The 16,597-nt window shown below is 40.4% G+C and overlaps 1 protein-coding gene across 2 annotated transcripts in view; it reads right to left on the reverse strand.

Annotated features, from left to right (window-relative positions):
* Nucleotides 1–7,423: 7,423 nt before the first annotated feature.
* Nucleotides 7,424–16,597, reverse strand: part of pxylp1 (2-phosphoxylose phosphatase 1) — a 225,308-nt gene continuing 216,134 nt past the window's right edge. For both annotated transcript variants that reach the window (XM_063044918.1, XM_063044917.1), the window contains 2 exons: nucleotides 13,865–14,004; nucleotides 7,424–12,524 (listed from right to left, as the gene is read on the reverse strand). In XM_063044918.1, coding sequence (XP_062900988.1) covers nucleotides 11,593–12,524; nucleotides 13,865–14,004 — 1,072 coding nt within the window. In that variant the 3' untranslated portion in view covers nucleotides 7,424–11,592. The remainder of the gene's footprint in view (nucleotides 12,525–13,864; nucleotides 14,005–16,597) is intronic.

A 16,597-nucleotide genomic window follows, 5' to 3' on the forward strand; every position in this document is an offset into this window, starting at 1 on the left:
CAGCCTTGGAGTGAATTCCAAATGCCTCCAAGCTCTGCAGTTCAGCATCTACTTTAGGATGTAGTGCATGTTGCACTGGACGTGCTTTATGGAATCTTGGTGTTGCTGTTTCATCCAGTTCAGTTCTGGCCTTAATCCCTTTAAGTTTACCAGTGCTCTTCTCATACACCTTCTCATTAGCGTTAAGTAGCTGTACCAGTCTCTGGTTAGTGCTACCATTTGGGCTGCCGTTGCCTGGTGATGTCACACTGGATCATTGATTGAGTGCTAATTCAGTTGGATTTTTCTCAGCCATTCATGTCCGAAAAGTGCTGACCCTTCACTTTTCAATAAATAAAACTAACTGTTGTGTTTGGCATCCATACATCACCTTTAATTACAGTTTGCCTTTGAGAGACACATTTTCACCTGTGTAAGACTTTAAAATCACTGAGGTCTTCTCTAATAGTATCTTAGAAAACCGTCTGTTGTAGTCAGCCTCTGGAATTATGGACAAATCTGACCCTGTATCCAGCTCCATTTTCAGTTTTATATCAGACACGTCGATTGTGATCCAGATGATTTTGTGAGTTTTCATTAATACTATGCAGTTCTAGGCATGACAGTTCAGCTTTGTCAGACTCTATGTTTTCTGATCCTGTTTCACAATTGGTGATTTTATTCATTTGCTTGGTTTTATGTTAGAGACTTTTCACTCAGTTGTGCTTGTCTCCCTATGTGACCTTGTCTGTGTCACTTTCTGCAGACTTTTGCTTTGAACCAATGGCTATTTGCATCATGGGAGGATTTGCCACATTGATAACATTTTTGGCTTTTTGGACCAGTCAGGGACATTTTGTGCATTTCACATTCTGACCTCCTTTTCTGTAGTTCTGCTGCATTCTTTGCTGCAGTTCCTAACAATATTTCAACGGTCAACCCCCTTCTAAGGTTAGGTCTCTTTCAGACAGTAGCCTCTTTTGAATGCTTTGTGTATAAAGCCTATTCTTTCCTACATCGGAAAGTCCATCTCTAAAGTCACAGTACTGAGAAAATTTGGACTGTTCCGCAATGTATTCAGAAATGTTTTCATCTTTCGACTGGTTCTTTTTGTAAACTCTAAATCTCTCAGCTATTACCAGTGGTTTAGGGCTCAAGTGATTGTAAAATTACAACAATTTCATCAAATGTCTTGCTTGCTGACTTTGCAGGGATTACTAAGTTGTGTAAGAGACTGTAGGTTCTTGGGCCCATTAAGGTAAGATGTGCAGGGGTTTTCTTTTGCTCCTGAACAACATATTTCCAAAGTACATTATATAAGGTTTTACGAACCATATTATGAAAAGCTACCCATGGTACAAATATGTAATATCAAAACTGGTAAGTGCAAAATGTTTATTGACTCAACTTTCCATGGGTTTCTGTTATTTGTCTGATTATTTGCGACAGACCACCATCCCCCACCCCCCATCCTCCCTATCAAGATGAGGTGAGAAGCATGCAAATCCATAGGCAACGCAGTGATCAGGACTAGGAAAAAGAGAGAAGTAAGGATAACATGATCAGGGCAGTCGCTGCTGTTCACTCTTCCAGGGTTGAGGATGAACAGGAGGAAAAGGTAAAAAGGCAAATACAAGGCAGTGCATAGCAAAGCAGATATACAAGAGATAATCCATGGTAGTGCAGATCAAATATTGGAGATAGTCTTAGGAGTGGAGTCATTATGCACTCCACTCCTTTGCAAGTTTGCAGAAGTCAACAAACTTCAGTCCAGGCAAGCTTTAACATTTCAACAGAAGGAGCACCATAGAAATAATAATTCCAATGGCAGGGGAATTGTCTGTTGTTGTTTCATAAGGCAGGTGCTTTTCTCTTCATACCTCTAATTGTTTTTTATCAAACCACTCCTCCAGCTTGTGACCACATCGATGGACTTTGTCAAAGTCATCTCGGATCTTGGTGAGAGAGCATATTTGGATCCAGTGGAGGACGTCCTGGGTTGGGGAACCACAGGGGCAAGCTGGGGTTTGTCGGGCACCCCATCGGTGTAGTGTTTGAACTGTTTTGCCATGTCCATTGGAAGACTGCAAAAAAAAAATCTTTCATCCAATTTAAAGTAGTACTAATCCACCTAGAAACTGCTGCTGCAGAAGTTTAATTTGCAACATCTGGAAAGGACTTAGCTATTGTTTCAGCTATAGAGTTAAGCCAGTCAGGGGCTTGGGATGGGTCTGCAAAGGAAGCTTGTGAAATGAGTTGCCTCACTTGCCTGATTGCTTCAGTTCAGTCACTCTAGTTGTGTATTGAGAAATATTCTTTTGATTTGACTGAGTTTCTTCTAGCCAGTGTTGATGAACATCAACTCCTTCCAGAATACTCTTATCGCTTGTATAATAAATCATTCCTTAAAACTGGACTTCCATTTAAGTCTTGAGATAAGCAACATAGATTGACTAATCAGATCACTCCAAGAATGTTTTCCTTTATAAACCTTAAAAAGTGGGTGATCCTCGGAAAGCAGGAAGTCTGAGCAACCTTTCTACCTTCCAAGTGAACTGAAGGATCACATCAGTGTTATTATGAGAGTGAGCATTGTCAAGGCATGCTGTGCAGGCAGTTTCATTCTAATACTTTTTAAAAATATCATGAAAACTGTTAAAGTCCATTTGTTTGCCTGCTGATGTTAATACCATCAAGCTGAATACAGAACAATGTTATACAGTCTGTGTATGTTACATCATCTATCTGGGAAGTAATGTTATCAGTGCAACCCCAAAATTTAGCATTATCAATTGGTCTCCAACTGTAAAGTTTGTCAAAAGCTTGTTTACCTCCATTTCTTAACTTGTAATCAAAGTCTAGGGGAAATATAATTGGATTCATGAGCACACCAATATTTCTGAATTAATTTTTGTTGTAGGGTACTATTTGCACCATGGCACAGCTGTTTGATGAAAGGCAGAAAGGAAATCTGGGTAAATACAATAGACTAAAGTCTCTAAAAAGTTGATTGGACCTATGAATTTCAGTTGACTAAGGAGGAAAATATTTTCATTTTATCTTACCTTCTTCTTCAGTGCATCTTTCCATCTTATATACCCATGGAAAAAGCGGACCAATGGCTTCACTGAACCAATTAGAAAATAAACCCGTAATGCAGAAAATTTTTACAATAGAGTGGAATAGTGGCCAGAGTTGGAGTAATGGAAATGTCTAAAATCGTTGTAGTTAGTATGGCCAGAAAGTGAAAGTGCAGTGTGATATCCATCTAATACAGAAGAATTATCATTAAAAATGGTTTTTCATAATGTTTTAGTCTAACAGTTTCAATGACACGTCTCCATGAATTCAATGACATAACAGTGTCTACTTTTCCTCAAGTGTAGAGGGATTCCTCCATTAGTCTACCTTCAATATCTGAGCTCGGATCTTTCAGTTTTGTTAGGGTGTCACTAATCATTTTCGCAAGTGATTCTTTGCCTTCCCATGTATTGTTGTTCATTTCATCCGTAATGTGGTCTGAGTGAATGATTAAGTGGATGGGAACAATCACAGCAAAGATTAAGGATTCCAGTGTATTAGTTCACATATGTCCAAGCGGTAAGGTCCATTTTGTGATATTTAAATTAGAATCATCATTGCTCGCAGATCTTCTCTGTCTAATATTCTCTGAGTCATTAAGTCAAATACTAGAAGTAAATTATAGCAAGAACAACATTTCTTTCTAGAACTGAAGTCTTTATTACTTTAAAAGCAACAAGGCTTTTCGGGTGTGGTGCTCTGGCAATGAATCTATGAGATCTTCCTATCTTTTTAGATTTACATATGTACTTTATGTTTTCAATACATTTCAATCCTTTCCACTCGTGTACTAGGGGTTCTGTAGTGGATCCATATACTGGTCTAATAAAAGGCCTCCACTCATTCGTGGGGGAAGAATCCCGCTGGGGCAGATTTTATGCTATAGATGGAGACATGTTTGTTTCCCCTCCCGGTCTGGATTACCACAGTCCGATCATTGATAACCTGGGTAACAAGATGAAGAGGTTTCCATTTAGGATGGAAGTTAGGGTCAGAATTACTCTTATGGAATTTCTTTTCTTGGACCCAGTCTCTGTTTTGCGGTCTCCAAACTTTCGGTTGGATTCTTTGTTGTCTCTTGAATTCCCATAAACTCTCTCAATTCCTTGAGGAGAGTTGTATCATGTTTAGGTGATGGTTGGCCTGAATTAGCGAGTAGGGGTGTATTTAGGTGGACATTGTACACTAAGAAGTAAGGCACAGCATTCTTCTGTACTCCTATTTGCATAATTGTTTGGCAAATTGTTTATGTACTTCATAGACAAGTGTAGATCACTTTTAGCCTCTAGAGTTGACTAATTTTGCCAGGCCTCACTCAATCTCTTGATTCCTTCGCTCCACTATGCCACTTGATTGAGGGTGGGATGGAGTGCTGTCCTCCACTTGGCCTGTTTGTTCCGAAATAGATTGAAAGGCTTTACCAATGAAGGAAGACCCTCAGCTGGGTCATGCATGCTGCGGTGTCAGTATATGGGAATATTGGAGGGTTTTGGAGAGCTGTGACAGTTGCTGCCTCACTACAAGAAGTCATGGAATCTAATCATCCCAAGGTGGTTTGCCTTGGGATGCCAAAAATAGGCCTATATAATCAGTTTGCCACACCTGCATTGGAACAGCTGGTTTTATTTCTCCTGTAGGAGGTGGTCTTGTGAGTGCCCCTTTATTTTAGGTCAGATATTTTTGACAATTTGCAACAAATCGCTTACAATCACTCAATATGTAACTTCACCAGTAAAAAATGGTCAACTTTGCATGAGTGGCTTGTCTGCCACCATGATTGTGGCCGAATCCTTGGTGGGCTTCTTGAGTCAGTGCTTTCCACTTGTGGGCAGGAGATATTTGCTTCTTATTATTCTTAAGGTGGCACACACAAATCTTACCTTCATCATTAACTTCATATTTTTATGTTGTTGGAAATCCTTTGGGATTGGGTTTAGTAGCAGCTAAGAGATTTCATAAAATATTACTGTGGTTATGTTCTATTTGTTGCTTAGTTACTCCCAAAATCCTAGCCTCCCTTATACTGTGGTAAGGTGCATCCCAATAACTTGTTGTGCTTGCTCATCAATTAGCTTATTACCATAGCTGTATAAGTGGCCTGCAGTAAGTCCCAGGATGTGTAACACCTGTGCTAATGGTCTAATCAATAAGTACTCATAAATATTCTTCCAAGTGGACAAATGTGGAAGTAGTTTACCTCTGTGTGTCCTCCATCCAGTAGTTGACCAGATGGGAAGATTTCTTTCTCTTGCATTATGAGAGTCAGTACATTCCAAGACTGGTTCAATTGTATTTACCTGTTTTAGAAATAATTCTAGGGTGTTTGTCTCTGCAAATTGATCTGTATGATTCCCTTAATGGGGATTCCCAATCTGGGGTTCACAGACCCCTCAGTTCGTGGCATAAAAATGGTTGGGAACCCTTGCCCTTAAGGATGAGCTTCCAACTCATGAGGTTCAAATTCAGCTTCTGATGAAAATTTCCTTTTATAATTCCTTCATCTGTCTGCAACTGAGTGGATCCATCTTTCTGGATTTTCACTGCTAATCCATCACAGTACCATATTTGAGAATATTGCTCTAAAGGATGTTGTGCTACATTGGTTCATGGAGGAGATGGTTTGCATCCTCCTTTGCAGGTCTGGATGTAAGTCATGGCTCTCAGGAACGTATTCCCCCTTTAAGGTGTCATCTTGTAAAAGTATTTGCCATTTCCCATATCTAGCTATGGTAGCTCTCTGTTCATTTGTTGTTAATTTGCTATGCATACTCTGTATAATAATTGGTCTGTCTTCTTGCAGGGGTCTTCCTGTAATAAACGTATAGAATACCATAGTAAGACAACATTCTGAGGCAAGAAATTTCTGTTCGGTTAGCGTGAAATTATGAGGCATAGTGTATGTGGGCTTGCATGTCTTCTTGTTTTAGCAGATGGTTACAGCAGCTTTCGGAGAAACATTAATTCACAGAACAAGAGATTTTGTTTGATCCTTTGTCTGAAGATTAATTGCTTGTTGAATTGCATTATTTGATTTCTCTAGTGCCACATTTTTCAGCGTACATCTGTTTTCAGCGTACATCTGTATATTTCAATAGGCCTTCGTGGAACCAAGATGTCAACGATTTTATGTTGCTAGTTGCAGTGCTGTCGCACTTGTCGATAGCTCACTGAGTTGGACTACTGCTAAATTATAACTCTTTCAGAAATAATATGCTTGTTATAACATGACCATGTTGGGTGCCAACTATAATAGTATTGTGTTTGCTATCCATTGTGACGAGAATACACATAAAAGTTAAGATGTTTGCTGGCCTGGGTTGGCATCAGTGACATCAGCAAGTGGTCTGCCACCTGCCCTCAGGGGAAGGAGAGATAAGGAACAATGGAGCAGCGTCTGGAGATGTGTAATGAAGGGACGGGGGAGAGAGAGCTGTCTGGAGTGGCTCCCCCCTTTGAACCTTGAACTGTTTGAAGTGATGGACAGGCGATACCCCAGCAGGGGGATAAAAAGGGACCGGTTCGCTAAGGCAACACACACGCCACCCGAGGTAACGAGACCCTGGAAGCGGTACGCTTCTCACGAGTCGGTGAGAAGTACCAGACAACGGCCAGGGTGGAAAGGTACGATCAGCGGGAACCCGGTGTGTGTCCGCCCTTGCCTGGGTGCCGGGTTCACTGCAGAGGATCGACCGCATCTGGAGGAGGGGTCACAGTCGGTGACCTCAGGTGACATCACCAAGGACCCGCCCAAAAGTTGCTTGTGAGCCATCTCGCCGGTCTGTGAGTGAAGCCGTGTATGAATAGTTGTTCCTGTTCTCTCTCTCTCTCCCCACACGTTGTCCATCGTTATGGCAACGATTACTGCGAACTGAACTACTAAACTGGACTGAACTTTGAGTCACTTTGAAATTTGGTCATTTACCCCTAGACAACGATAGAGCTTGATTGATGCTGTTATCTTAATTCTGTGCACATGTGTGGTTATCATTGTTGAACTGTTGCATTTATTATCCTTTCGATTACTGTGTTGCTTGTTTCTTTAATAAAACTTTCTTAGTTCTAGTACTCCAGACTCCAACTGAGCGATCCATTTCTGCTGGTTTGGCAACCCAGTTACGGGGTACGTAACACCATGAAGTTCTGAACTCAAACAAAGACCTTAAGCCCTATCTGATGTAGGTAGCTATGGCTACCCTCACTAAAGGGAGGTTGTACTGTAGCACCTACTCTCAAAGACTAGTTCACTTCCCTGTTGAACCTCCACAGTGGGTTTACCTGCCAATATCCACTATTTTAGTGGTGGATCCTATCCTTCCTACTGAAGAGGAGATACTTGTAGCTTGTGCAGTAGTTTAAACACAGTTAATTTATTTTTAGTGATACATATTTAAATTTAGATAAAATTCTTGAAAAACATTTAAAAATCGGAGGAGTTCTATCTTATAAAAGATTTTTGAATTACAAATGATTTTTAAAACACGAGTTTACAAAACACAGGTACAATTCCTATAAATTAAAAATACATACCAATGAATTAGAGACAAACAAGACATCCATCATTTAAATTGAATGAATTCTATCCACCCCATCTTTCTATCACTAATCTTGTCATTCCTTGACCATTCCTAACAACCCTGACAGCTCTCTAACAATCATACTGTTTTTTTTTTGGACTACTTGGGTGAATTTACACAGATGGTCTAAACACTTCTGCAAACAGAGATATCAGACACCCAAAATTAATGCTGTGAGGGCTGACTTGCTGAGTACACATAACTCCCAACTATTGATAGATCAGTATTTGATGTGCTAAGTGATAGTATCGGTCTGCAAGTTTCCTTGAACTGATTAACATCAAGTGTTGTCTGGTTTGATGCAGGCCAATTAACATAACCCCATTGTCTTATACTGCATCTCTTGAGCAGCCTGTCCCATGCTGTAGACCAGCAGTCTGTGCTCTATAGACAGTGTTGTTCATTTGCAAAGCTGTCCTTTTAACTTCAGACTATTGCTTGCAATTTACATTAAGAACTGAAGACTGAGTCTTTTTTTATGACAAGAAACTGAGCAAGGAATATTGGTTTGTAATTTAACTTACTCAAAAATAACTTCTCCATGCAAGTGTCAGCTGCTGTGATAAAAAAAAAAAAATGAGCTTGGCAAAAGACCCCCTGGGCCCTGGACTGCGAATGTCCATCACACTAGGTCAACCTCAAATATTAACCCCACTTTTGATCAATGGCTACTTGGAAAGATGTATCCACAATTTCGCAGGGGAATATGGTAAATGAAACTCAAAAAGCTTTCACATGGATGAATAGATCTACTGTTGAAACTTGGTTAGATAATACTTATCACTGCAGTTGCATCCACACCAAAGAAAAATAACTCTCCACAAGTAGGATTAAGAAGTGTAAAATGCAAAATGCCTTCAAAGCATAGAGAGTTCTTAATAACCTATCAATTATAAAATAGTTGGCCTTAAAAGAAGAAGAAAGGCGGCCAAATTATCTTTATTTGAGAGCCATTACAAACTGAAAGCAAACTCTGCATGGCCAGCAAAAGGGTTACTTGAAAGGAAAATGATTCAGAAATTCTAAAATAGCAAAATAATCTGGAAAATAAAACAGAAGAAGACAGGCTGTACCATTTAACATTTTAAAGGAATTATTTTGATCTATCAGTGTTTCACTGATTTAAATTTAATGGGCCAGCCATTCTTCAACATGAGATGAAGACATCTGGAGATCACAGTGAAAGTATATTGGGCAACAGTTTGAAAGCTGATTGGGAGAAATGACTGGCGAGTAACACTGCAAGGAAGTAGGAGAGAGGACTGTAAGTGTGGAGAGCAGATCTTGGAAGGCAAGGGTGTTTGGAACATGTAATTTCTCTCCTCCCTTCCACACCCAACCATGATTTTGATTATGGGAGGGGATCGTTGGAGAAGTGAGCGCAAGAGAAGATTGTGGGAAGCAGAAGTGATGCTTCTAGTGTCTTATATAATTTATCCATTTTTCAGAATTGTTATTGCCAATATTTATTTTCAGTCCCCAGTTCTCCTTGATTGGAAGTGGCCCACCTCCTTGTAAAGCTGCAGTTATTTGTTGAAAGTACTTCTGAAATGTTGAATATGGAATTTCACAATTTAGTAAAATCAATATTGATGAATGAATGCCAGTATGCTTGCAAGCCAGGATGCTGTCTGAATTTTTTTTTTAAATCTGCAGGTGATGGTACTCCAATACATCTTTTGCCTTCTTCCTTTTTGGTAATGCAGGCTATGAATTTTTGAAAATGCTGTGCTTGCTACCTGGCCGAATGACTACAGTGTATTTTGTTGCAACCATTGTGAGGTGTTGGTGGAGAGGATGAACATTTCAAAATGGACGGAGTGCCTGTTAGTGGAGGTACATACATTCAGGCAAGCGATGTCTGTAACTGCAGTGCAACTTGCTTATCAAACTATGACTGAATATTGTCTCAGTCTTGGACTGCTTCATTTACTGGGAGCTTACATATAATATTCAATATTGTTTGCACAGTGCTACTTCTGACCTCATCAGGGAAGGAGATTTTTTTCAAGCACTTAAGGGTGGTAAGCCTTGGACACTGAACTAAGAGGTTTTGTCCTGACACCAGGTAACTATATCCACCTTCCTTTGTATATGTTAAGGTTCAAGATTCAAGTTTATTTGTCACATGCACATCGACACATGCAGTGAAATGTATTATTTGTGTTAACAACCAACACAACCAAGGGCATGTTGGAGGCAGCCCACAAGTGTTGCCACACATTCTGGCGCCAATATAACATGCTCACAATGCTTGACAGAACATCACAGAACACAATAAGCAACAAACAACAACAGAAAAAATTAGCACAGTTCCTCCCTCCCAACCACGCACATTCACAATCCTGTAATCCCAGAACAGTCCTCGAATGGACGCAAACTTGGGCTGACAAACACTGGGCTTCGACCTCCCCAGCAGACTTGCAGAGATTCTCAGATTTGGTTGCAACCTACATCTGGACTTCTAATTCATCTTCAGGCCTCGGTACTTGGCATCAATCTCAGGAGATACCCATCCCCAAACACCAAGCATCTTTATGAGTTTACCATAGAAGTGTTTTCCCACTGCAACTCATTCACTTAAAGTTTTACAAGAGTTTATTCGTGCCACACTTGAGGTGAAGTGAGAGCAATTTCTTTTGATGTCAGGACAGTGTTTGGACCAAGGCTGTGATGAGATCCCAAGCCGACTGGCCTTATTGATGTCCAGATTGATTGAGCAGAATAATGATGAGTAAGTGCCATTTGACAATATCTTCTATAACATTGCTGATCAGTTGGGCAGTAATTAACACATGGGAGTGCTACAAAGGCAAACAGTGATGATGGAACTTGGAGATTAAGTGATGTGAGAGTAAATTGGAGAGGCCAAGGAGATGATTGGGATGCTAAAGATAAGTTTGGGAAGAGATCCAAGGTAATTTGAGGAAATTGTTAGTTGGAGCAACGACTATGGATGAGAAGAAGAAAGGAAACAGCTTGAATTAGACAGACACTACAGACTCCTCAGCAACAATCCTAGAAGGTCTGAACCCTTTAACCATTTACAATGAAGGCTTCAGGCCTCTGAGACCAGTTTCAATGCATGAGGTCTGATTTTGATCCCTGATACACACTATTAAGAGGTTATCATTTGTGTGTTGTATGTTGTTTGATTAATGAGACTTCGCTTTCCCAGCAGTGTCTGTGTGCATCCACTTCATAACCAAAAAGGATACAAACTGGAAATAAAGATATGAACTATATGTTTACCAAATGTTTTGCTTTTAGTTAAAATTCACCTGCAAGATACCTGCATAAAGATGTGCTACTATGCTTATAGACTTAATAGAGGTGTACATGATGATAAGAGGAATAGACTGAGTGGATATCCAGAGACTTTGTTCCAGGATGAAAATGGCTATTGTGAAGCTGTTTAATTTTATGGTCATTGGAGGAAAGTATAGAGGCAAGTGTTTTGTTTTACACACAGAGAGTGGTGTGTATGTGGAATGTGCTGCCAGGGGTGGTAGTAGAGGCAGATACATTAGGGACATTTAAGAGGTTCATACAGAGCACATGGATGATAGAAAAATAGAGGACAATGTGGGACAGAAGTGTTAAATTGATTTCAGAGCAGGTAAAAAGGTTGGCACAACTTTAAGGGCAAAAAGGCTTGAATTGTGCTGTACTGTTCTATGCTAGGTAATGGATAGGCTACCATGTTCATTTTAACTCATAAATAATCTGACATTGTGAAACAAGGGAGAACCTAGATTAACAATTACTGTAAGTTGCTGAAATGCAGCATTATGCTAATTGTGGCAGACCAATCCACATGATCTTTTATTGTCACTAGAAATAAAATAACTCTATCGAAAATGAATATTCTAATCAAAAAGGTGTCACAAGTTCAAACCTGTAATAATTAAAAGACACAACACATAACATTACATGGAATCATCATGAGCTGAAATATTCAAAACACCCTTCTATGGCATGCATCATAATAATTTGTGCTGTTAAAAACTTTAAACACATCCTTCCTTACAAAATTTAGAAAATTTTCAAAAGGACAGAGCAGTTGTTTGGAATGTGCTTTGTGTCCGGAGCAGAATGAGGTTTGGGATGTGACATCATCACCATTATAAAGAATGCGTACAAAATTCTTCTTTCTGTCCTTTCCATTTTGCCAGATTTCAAAGATTAATCGGGCAGCAAATCGAGGGAAATTGGCATTGGTAATGCCCAGAGCACTGAGCAAGGGGGCCACTGTGACATCATGGGCAGAATAGAGAGCAAATATCTCATCCTTTCTTCCTTGGGCAATCCGTTGCATGCGAGTGACAGTCTGGTTTAAAATTGGATAGGTTGCAAGCAGTGCGTATTTATAATATAGTCTCTTTCTCTGCCTGTCTCGCTCATCCTCCAGCTGGTGCGCCTTGATGGCTCTGAAGTGGTCCAAGTTAATGCAGCCATGTTCTGTGCATGGAAATGAGACATTGTGGCAAAGATGGCACAGCAGAGAATCAATGGGGTTAGCTGCTCTTAACTGCCTTGTAGGAACCCCCACAATCTTGGCCATATCGATGTATGTCCGTTCCAACAGGCTATTCTTGACACGCAAGTTGTACTGCCGTCGCTGCTCTTCCTCCAGGTAGTGGTTACGCATGGGGCAGTCACAGCTGTTGGAGCAGAAAATAGTGCTCCACTGGTGCCGGATGCGTATTTTTCCCCAGTCAAATTTCGGCAATAGGCTGTACAGTAGAGCCAGCCCACTTTCCAGTGTCCGGCTCTTTCCCGTAGATTCCACATAGAGTTGCTTCGTTGTCCAGTTGTCAGGAAGCAGCCTGTGTTTCTTAATGTATGTGTCATGAAGGTGGTCTCCATTCAAGAGATGCTGGACAACACCTGTAAGCAAACAATACAGGGTTGAAGAGAAACATTTGTACCATTCGATTCAGTGGCAAGGCTCGATCATCTTTATCTTTGTTCATATCAGGTACACAGTTTATGCTACCAAAAATGTTATTCAATGCAAAATATAATACTGTCATATTTAAAACAGGAGAATGTATATGTGCATACTTTGCTTGGCAATCACTCATCAAAACAATGAATAACTAAAAATTCTCCAGCCTGTTATATATCTTATCCAGTTTTCTGTAAAATGTTGTACCCTGACAGAGTATTGGCACTTTAACAGATGGCATGGTATTAAATGCATTGAATAATTGATATTGCCTGGATCGGAGGATATCAGCTACAAAGAGAAATTGGACAAACTTGGGTTGTTTGCTCTGGAATGTCGGAGGCCAAGAGGCAACCTGATAGAAGTATACAAAGTTATGTGAGGCATAGATAGAGTAGATTTTCAGAAGATTTTTTTCCCTCAGGGTGCGATATGTCAAATATTAGAGGCATAGATTTAAGGTGAAAGGCTGAATGTTTAAAGGAGATGGTGAAGGCAAGTTTTTTTTAAAACAGAGAGCAGCAGGTGCTTGGGCATAAAGGGGAGGTTCACAGGTTCTTGATTAGTAAGAGCATCAAATATTAAGGGGAGAAGGCATGAGAATAGGGGTTGAGAGGGATAATAAATCAACCATGATGGAATGGCAGAGCGGGCCCCGATGGCTTAAATTTGCTCCTATATCATATGGTTTCATGGTCTTATGATAGCAATATGTAAGAGACACTTTTACAGGCACATGAACAAGCAGGGAATGGGAGGGATATGGATCATGTGCATATGGATCAGTTGGCATCAGATTAAACACAAACAGGAGAAAATCTGCAGATGCTGAAAATCCGAGCAACGCACACAAAGTGCTGGAGGAACTCAGCAGGCCAGGAAGCATCCATGGAAAAAAGGCCTGAGACGTCGACTTTATTTTTTTTTTCCATAGATGCTGCCTGGCCTGCTGAGTTCCTCCAGCATTTTGTGTGTGTTGCTGGCATCAGTTTAAGTTGGCATCATGGTCAGCACAAACATCATGGGTCACATGGCATGATTCCGTGTTGTTCTGTTCTGTGGTTCTAAAATATATTAAATACATTTTAGGTAGCTTAGAATGGTGGCAGTTCTCCAACTGTGGCACCAAACTCTTTCCACTGACATACATGTCACACTCCGATTGTTCTTCTGCTAAGCATTACTGTTGGAAAGGCATGCCCAAGCACTATATTGAAATTTCTACCTTGGACCATTAAAATATTTATGAAAAAATGCTGCAATTTGCTTGCTGCCTCACCTGTTTGTGTTAGTTCCCCCATCTCACAAACTGTGTGGCTGGGAAGAAGTGCAATATTGTTCAAGGGGCTGTCCAGTTGACCTTTAGGAGCTTCGTTCCTATTCTTTATAAAGTTTGCCAACAACCTGTGAGAAGGTTCCCTTGTAATAGAGAAAGAGAAAAAAATCACTTCAATTGTCCTGAATTTTGAAGGAAATTTTAAAAAGCAGACAGGAGAGAATGCAGATGCTAGAAATCTGGAGCAACACGCAAAATGCTGGAGGAACTCTGCTGATATGGCAGTATCTATGGAGGGAAATGAACAGTCAATGTTTCAGGTTGAGACTCTTCATTAGAAAGAAAGATGGCGGATGGTGAGTGGGGTAAAGGGATGGAGCAAAAGCTGGTGGGCGATAGGTGGGTCCGGGTGAGAATAGGATAACTGGCAGGTGAGGGAGTAAGGAGAGTGAGAATGATGTAGGAAGTTGGGAAGTGATTGGTGGAAGGGACAAAGGGCTAAGGAAGATGAAATCTGATAGAAGAGGATATTGGAATAAAGGGAAAGGGCAGGAACCAGAGGGAGGAATGTGTGGGTGATAGGCAGAATGAGAGGGTGGGGAAGGGAAAGAGATGGGATAATGGAGCTTGTAGCATAAAGCAAGACAAAGGCAGACAAAGAGGAATGGTTACCAGAAGTTAGAGAAATCAATATTTATGCTGTCAATTTGGAGAACACCAAGATGGAATATAATGTGCTGTTCTTCTAATCTATGTGTAGCCTCAACTTGGCAGTAGAAGAGGCTAATAAGCACTTATAATAATCAGATAATACAATGTATGATAAAATTCAACCTGCAGTTTGAGAGGGAGAAACTAAAGTCAGATATATCAGTAATACCATGGAATAAAGGGAGTTATAGAGGCCTGACAGAGGAGCTGGCCAAAGTTGATTGAAAGTGGACTCTAGCATAGATGGTGGCAGAATAGTGATGGCTGGGGGTTCTGGCAGCAATTCAGAAGGCGTAGGATAGATATTTCCCAAAGATGAAGAAGTACTCTAAAGGGAGGATGAGGTAACCATTCTGACAAGGGAGGACAAAGACACTATCAAAGCAAAAAAAATAGCATATAATATCTCAATAATTAGCGATGTTAAAGTATTGGGAAGCTTTTAAAAACCATCAGAAAGCAACTACAAAAATACATAAAGAGAGAAAAGATGAAATATAAAGGTAAGATTGCCAATTAAGTAGAATACCAATTTTTTTTCAGATATATAAAGAGTAAAAGGAAGATGAGAGTGGATATCAGAATACCAGAAAATGACACTGGACAGGTAGTTATGGGGACAAAGAAATGGTGGACAAACTCAAAAAGTATTTGAGTCAGTCTTTACTGTAGATGATACTTGCAGCATGCAAGAAATTCAAGTGTCAGGGCGCAGAAGTGAATGTAGCTATTCTTACTAAGGAGAAGGTGCTTGGGAAGCTGAAAGGTCTTAGAGCAGATAAGATGCCTGGACTACACCCCAGCTTTCAGAAAGTGGTAGCTGAAGAGATTTTGAAGGCGTTAGTAATGATCTTTTGGGAGCAAAAGAACTGTTAATATTTCCACTCAAAACATACTGCATCAAGAAATTTATTTCCTACCACAGGAAACTCAGCCACTGGACCAGCTGAATTCGCAAAGCAAATTGTTCATTGCTTCAGATTCCAGTATCAATATAGCTGTGCCTAGTCACCCATGCCTGCGTGGCTAAGCACAGATCAAACACCATCTATAAATTTCTGATGACACAACTGTTGTTGGAAAATCTTAAATGGTGACGAAGAGACGTACAGGAGTGAGATAAATCAGCTGGTTGAGTGGTATCACAACAACAACACTGCATTCAACATCAGTAAGACCAAATAATTGATTGTGGACTTCAGGAAGGTGAAGTCAAGGGAAAGCACACCAGTCTTCGTTATGGGATCAGCAGTGGAAAGACTGAGCAGTTTCAAGTACCTGAGGTTAAACATCTCTGAAGGTCTATCCTGGGCCCAACATATTGTTGCAATTACAAAGAAAGCATGTCAGCATGTCACTGCATACTTTATTAGGAGTTTGAGGGGATTTGGTGCATCATCAAAGAATCTAGCGAATTTCTACAGATGTACTATGAGTACATTCTGACTGATTGCATCACCATCTGGTATGGAGATGCCAGTGCTCCAATCGGAACAAGCTGCAGAGCGTTTCAAACTCAGCCCCCTCAATCATGAGCACCAGTTCCCCAGCATCGACAACATCTTCTAAAGGCAACATCTCAAAGAAAATGCATTCGCATTAAGGACTCCATCACTCAGGACGTGCTCTCTTATATAGTGGTTTAAGTTTCTCAAGAACTGCTGATCTCCTGGGATTTTCATCCACAACAGTCTCTGGAGTTTACATAGAAAAAACATCTAGTGGGCAGCAGTTCTGTGGATGAAAAAGCCTTCTCAATGAGAGGTCAGAGGAGAATGGCCAGAAGAGGAAGGTGACAGTAACTCAGATAGCCACGTGTTACAAAGGTAGTGTGCAGAAGAGTAGCTCTAAATACACAACACATCGAACTCTGAAGCAGATAGGCTACAGCAGCAGAAGGCCACAAACATGCACTCAATGGCCACTTTATTAGCTATGGGGTGAGGGGATATCACATGAAGTGGCCACTGAATATACTCTTATTGTAACTCACAATTTTTTTAAAATGTATTGCACTCTACTACT

This window comes from Mobula hypostoma, chromosome 4, assembly GCF_963921235.1.
Source record: "Mobula hypostoma chromosome 4, sMobHyp1.1, whole genome shotgun sequence".
NCBI lineage: Eukaryota > Metazoa > Chordata > Chondrichthyes > Myliobatiformes > Myliobatidae > Mobula > Mobula hypostoma.